The sequence below is a fragment of the Trichosurus vulpecula genome, chromosome 1, assembly GCF_011100635.1.
Source record: "Trichosurus vulpecula isolate mTriVul1 chromosome 1, mTriVul1.pri, whole genome shotgun sequence".
In the NCBI taxonomy this organism is placed as follows: domain Eukaryota; kingdom Metazoa; phylum Chordata; class Mammalia; order Diprotodontia; family Phalangeridae; genus Trichosurus; species Trichosurus vulpecula.
The window spans coordinates 447302654-447309116 of NC_050573.1; the positions used below are offsets into that span (position 1 = coordinate 447302654).

Sequence of the window (6463 nt, forward strand, 5' to 3'; positions counted from 1 at the left end):
AGTGTGGCCTTAGTCCTAACTTCCTGCTTCCCTTCCTGGCATAAATGAAAGTCTCCTTTGGAGAAGGGGGGGAGGGAATGCAAGTGCAAGTCACATTTTTCTACATATATTTTTCAAATTCTTGGTACTATCATGGGAAATAGCACAAAAAACCCCATTGTTTTTCTTCTCAGATCTATTCTTTCCTATTATAGAACTCTCTGTAAAGTGCAAGCCATATGAGCTGAAGTTTTGTGATATCTTCCAAGGGTTTCAAGAGGCAACAAGAGAAGTGGATAATGAACACACATAGCAATCTGCATAGCAGATTGAGGCGGGGAAAATACACAGAGATGTCTGGCTATGGGAAAAGCGATGGTGTGGTAGTGAATGTTATTGCCTCTAAGTATGGGGATGGGGCACTGCACTTGGAGTCAAGAGAGACTGAGGTTTGGATCCTTCCTCTGACGTGTCACAAATGTGACATGGGTTCAAATCCTACATGTAATGATTACTACCTAGCTAACCTGGACAAACCACTTCACTTTTCTAAGCCTTGGTTTCCACATCTGTAAAATAAGGGAGTTGGAATAGATGCTCTCTTAGGTCATTTCTGGGTCTCTGATCCTATGATCTGTACATTTTAAATATCTATAGCATCTACCTCACACACACACAAAAAAAAAACGTTTTGCAAACTATAGGTCCAAACAGACACTGGTACTTGTATCCGATATTCTTAGAGCCAACTGAGACATAAATTCTATCTGTGCATATAGTTCCTGTGTTTAAGCATTGATACACTGTTCAGAATAACCTTCCAACCATCTGGGAAAGAAGTGCTTCCTTTGCTATATAGAAGAGAAATGCTGAAAGGGGGTAGAAATCTTATACTGGGGAGTTCTCCTGATGCCAGACCATTGTTCGTATAACACAAACAGCACACATTATGCACCCACCAAGGGTTTTTTCATTTTCTCTTCTAATCTACAGGGTGTTCCTAAAGTCTGGATACATAGGAAATGTGAAATTATTGCATCGAGTTCACGTGAATCTTGCAAAGCGCATCAACTTTTGCATCATGAATGATGGAAATCATATTGAAGATGTTATTTGTTAATACTCCAATTAAATAAAATGTTGTTGAAAATTTCATTCATTTCATTTTTTGAAAATAAGCATTTTTGCCTATGTGTCCAGACTTTAGGAACACCCTGTATGAGAACCTGAGTGGTGATAACAGGATTGCTTTTTCCTCTTTGCCCCCCTTCCCTTCCAAGCCAAGGCACTGGTTCCTCTCACTCAATTTGATTTCTGCCTCGGATTTTGGTTCTTTCTCTATGGATCAGCAATTCAGCACACTAGCCTGACAGCCTAAGTGGGCAAGTCGCACAAATAATAGAACAGGGCTGCTTTTCCATCCCACCCTCATTCACCACCCATGCATCCGCATAATGGCAAAAGAAAGCACTGATTACTGTATAAAATTAAAAGGACCATCAGAACTTAGTCATCAACCAAAATGCTAAAGGGAAGCATTGGGGCTTCTGAATAGTGGAGGTTGAGAGTCCTCACTGATGTTCATCAATTGTATTAAAGCTTTCATTTCTGTCTCCGCATTTTGTACATACTTTATTTTTCACCCTGGTGATATGGTGCTTTGTGACCCAGAAAACATCTTCCTTATACTCTTGTATTTATTTTATTTATTTTTACTTTTAAATGAAAACCTATGAACAGTAATTACATGCAATTTTCATTACATTTAGGTTGAGGATGTTTGCAAAGAGTCCATTAGACATTAAAAAAAGTGACATTGGGTTTCTAAGGTGGTTTTAAGGAAGTAATAAAATACATTAAATTAAATGTGGTATAAGGAAGCTGCATTGCAAAACTATTGAAAGTTGTTGCCATCACGCCTTGACACAGTGACAGACCGCAGTACATCACGTAGCATTTGCTGCAATTTTCCAATAGTCTCACATGGAGTGCTTTATTTTGGTTTCCTATTTTGAGTTTTTTTTTTTTTTACTTAAGGACATCGTCAAAGGCACAGAAAACCAGAAAAGGGGGTGGGTGTAATGAGTACAGGGGATGGAGAACAGGATGAATGCTCATCATATCCATTAAGCATTAGCTAAGAATATAGGAAATGTGCACAAATATTGGTTTTCTTGTTGCCAATGCTATGTCTCATAAAAATTTATTTGCAGCTTTTCCATTATTGACCCTGCAGATTAGTAGATATTGAGAAATAATCCCTTTGGAGCCCTTACAAATTAGTTTTTAAAATAAAAAAAACTTGATCCATAAACTATTTTAAATGATGATTGCTAGCATATTCAAAAATGCTTTAAACATAGCTCACAACACTTCATTTCTTAAGATCAGTAAGGAGCTGTAATTTCATGGTTTTCTTTATCTCAAGATAGCCTCAGATGTAACCAAATGAAATAATTCTTGTGAAATCAATAGACACGTTTTTCATTTGATAAACAACAAGTCAAAGGCAGACAACATTCAAAAGTACATTTTAAAGTCTTTATTTACAGAATATACTGGTTTAGGACTAGAACCATATGCATGTTCTTTCCAATGTACATCTTTAAAACTAAAAAGCAAACAATTCTGCAAGTATTAAAAAGTGTAACAATGGGCTTAGCCATCTATAAACAGCTGGAGAAGGAAATGGCAAACCGCTCCAGTATCTTTGCCAAGAAAACCCTCAAAATGGGGTCATGGAGAGTCGAACAGACCTGAAATGACTGAACAACACCTATAGACACCAGGTATATTTCTTTATAACAATGGTCTGGATCATAAAAGATTTCTTTGATCACATGATTCATCCACAGAAACATCAAGTAACAAAACCCTGCAACTAAATATTTATTTAAGAAAATAAATATTCAACTACACACAACTAAACCACTACCATGTACAGTGCAACTTGCTTCTATCAAATTAGCAAGAAAAGCAGCATAAACCGGAAATTAGGAAATACAGAATTGTTGTTTTCCTACACAATTATTTATTTGGTTAATGCTAGAGTGATGTGGAGAAATATCTAAAGCTGTGAACCACAAATATTAAAATTCATATTTTCAGGTGCTGTATAATTTTATTCATTGTTTGTTATGTAACTACTATGTCCAAGACATGGAACTGTGTTTAATAACATTTCCAAACCATAAGAAGGCAATAGTTTTCATTTTATATTGTTTGGAAATCATTCCCACGTCCTAAAAAACTAGATAAATGGAATGCCTGAATAACATTTGGGGATATACAGATACAAGTCTACACAAATATGCCTATCTTCATTACAAATCAGAAATAAAATATTTAGAATTAAATCCCTAACCAGTTATTACACTCTTTTATTAAGTTTCTATTGGATTTCTTAATTAAATATAATCTTATATTCAATATTTAAACTAAATGAACATTTAGTCAGTACTTACCAGAATCTAAAGATAATTTGTTATCAATTAAATGGGTGCTTCTTTGGAAATAACCCCTTAAGTTATTTTATATAATTCAAAATTAGCGTTTCTTTACTTTTGACCTATAACAATATGCGTATGTTACAATTGACAATCCATAGGTAATTTTCATTGATAGTTATAGAAGTTAGTAAGTATGGAGAAGAAAGCAAAAGAGAATAACCAGACACACACAAAGGTATGTATTGAAATAGTACTTTGCCACATTGGTCAATGTTCTCATGGTGATGCAGCAGCTGATTATATGAACAGTACTTCCCCAAATAAATTTATTAGTATCGTTGCATTGTGGTTTTTAAATTTTAACTAAATTCATACCTACCCATAAGATGATTTGTTTTACTCTTTTTGGGGTGGGGAGGGTAGCCAGAAAATTTTATAATGGTCATAATGTTTCACTTTTATACCTGGGCAGCATGGACTCCTTTAATATTCATTGACTTAAATGGAATTACTTTGGGTGAATATGAAAAGTCTATAGAACTGCAGCAAAACCATGTAATCTTTTTTCTTTATTGATTTTATTTAAATGAAAAACTTGGACCACATGAAAGTTATGAACCATGGTTATTATGAGGAAGATGAAAGGTTCTATTAGAAATAGGATCTTCGACTTTGCACTTGTAGGGAGAGGCCAAGTGGTAGCGGATAGCTGGCCTCAGAGTCAGGAAAAGGTGGGTTCAAATCCTACTTCTGAAACATTCTGCCTGTGTGACCCTGGGAAAGTCACTTCACTTCTTAGTGTTCAAGGCAACTAACTCTATAAATTCAGTCAGTCAACAAGCATTTATTTATTTAGCACCTACTATGTGCCAGGCACTATGCTAAGCAAATTACAGGTAAGTTCTATATCTGTATTGGTGGAAAGTTTTCTCACCAGGAGATCACACACACACACACACACACACACACACAAATACACACACGCACTAGTTTAAGTGTTTTGAACTGCGCAAAGGCAGTGACTATCTCTTTTATCTAAAGGTTTATTACCACAGTGCCTAAAATAATACTCAACTGCTAATGGACACCCATAGAGTTACGACTGCTTCCGTGGAGGAAGGAGGATGGACTAGATATCCATTCAAGGCTCCTTCTGTCTTACACGTTATGTAAATGTATTTATTGATTACCTTTTAAAAGTTTACTAATTGTTTAATTTGTTCTGTTTGTAATGATTGTCTCCTTAACAACATTTTCTTGCTTTTGAACTCTTTGGGAAACGTAGGGACTGTTGGCATGAGTATCTTTTGTCCACAAGAAAAGAGGCTGGAAATCTTGTTGCTAACACCGATATCCGGGATAGGAGGATGGGAATTCACATTTAAGGGAGGAAGAAACCCTGGCCGGGTTTGTGCTGTGTGATCTAGTGGGAATGCCCCCGAACCCCGTCTTTCCAGCATCGCGTGATTTCTCCTGCTCAGCGGGCCGGGAGGCACATTCTCTGGCAATTCCTTGGACCCCGCCAGCACCGATGGAGATGGGGAGATGATTTTTTTCTTTCCTACAAATGTTTTTCCATCTTCTGAAGTTGGTGGAGTGAGATCGGTAGTGAGCTGAGAATCCGAACTATAGTGATTTGCCCCCGAGCTTCTCTTTTGGACGATACTTCTCAGGGTAGAAACAAACATTGCCTGGGCTGTTGACTCAGGGTCCTGGTCCACAGTGATGTCGCTGCAGGGATTGCTTCCTTCTGAAAAAAGGGGCTGCGAATAGATCTCATCATAAGACAGCTTCCTAGAACCAGCCTGTTCAAAGGCCTTTAACAAATGTGCGGCGTCTTTCACATCAATACTTTGGTGTCTGGTGATAAACCGCTTTGATAGGGCTAGCCCGTTTATTTTCAGAGAGAATTCTTCCTCCGGTGTAATATCCTGAAGTTCTTCTTGTAAAGAGGCCACTCTACCCTGGTGCAAGAGTGAAGGGGGGCTTTTTATCCAAGGATCTAAATGCAGGTGTTGCGCTTGGCCCAGCTTAGGCCCACTATGAACTGCAGCAGGTCTTCCAGTAGGGGAACCTGGTTCTGAGGCATCGTCACTGCTACCAGAAAGATCCAGATCTTTAAAGCCAAAAAGTCCTTTATCCGTTTCCGAGGAGTTTGATCGGGAAGAAGTGGTTTTAATCTCTATGTCCGAAGGGGTAGTACAGGAGGTTGGAGAATGAAATCCCTCCATATCCCCAGGGGGCATATTCAAGTACTGCTTGGTAGTGTGCCTCCCGGAGGGAGACTTAGCTGTCGTGATTATGATGACTTCTTTTCCTTGTGCCTTGCAAGCATTGAGGAGAACGTTCAAGGTATCTCTGTCCTCTGCATTGATAGCGTAAACCAAGGCTGAGTAACTAGAGTGGTCTTGCAGGCTCAAGTCGGCACCACTTTTTATCAGCAAGGAGACTATTTCAGGGCCCGCCTTTTCTAAGCAAGCGTGCATCAAGGCTGTTTTCCCAGTTTTGTCTTGTATGTTAGGATCGGCATTATTTTCCAACAGATACTTGACCATTTTGACTTTGCTGACGCTCTGGTGGTCGATATGCTTGGTCTTACAAGCTATCATTAAAGGGGTTTCCCCCCGATCGTTACTCTCGTTGATGTAGGCGCCCCCTTCCAACAAGAGCCTGGTCAGGCGCAGCCGGCTTTGATAGACGGCTTTTATCAGGGAGTTTCCATCATTCGAAAACTCTATGGCTTCATCCATCTTAAAACTCTCCAAGCCACGCTACAGGGGTGACAACGACCTGGTCAGAGAAGAACATGAGAAGTATTAGCCAAACTCAAGGTCCCAATTTATATTCGCTGCATTACTAGTTCTTAATTTCAGGGGAAAGCACGGCAGACAGAAGCTATAAAGAGAATGATAATTAAACAATTTTCATGAAAACCAGTTGTGCAAAATGCAGTACAGAGTCACATGAGATACAAATTTCATTATGCATTTCGTATTGCTAACTGTCTTTAAGGAATAAAAATGCCATTTTTAAAA

General features: G+C 38.4%; 1 protein-coding gene across 1 annotated transcript; it reads right to left on the minus strand.

The window, feature by feature from the left end:
• Positions 1-4607: 4607 nt before the first annotated feature.
• On the minus strand, positions 4608-6178 carry ANKRD34B (ankyrin repeat domain 34B). Its single transcript, XM_036741158.1, has one exon. The coding sequence runs from the start codon at positions 6176-6178 to the stop codon at positions 4622-4624; it is 1557 nt and encodes a 518-aa protein (XP_036597053.1). The 3' UTR covers positions 4608-4621.
• Positions 6179-6463: the final 285 nt, after the last annotated feature.

Bases quoted from the DNA above. Each gene is read 5' to 3' on its own strand.
- ANKRD34B (XM_036741158.1), bottom strand. From the start codon at position 6,178: ATGGATGAAGCCATAGAGTTTTCGAATGATGGAAACTCCCTGATAAAA.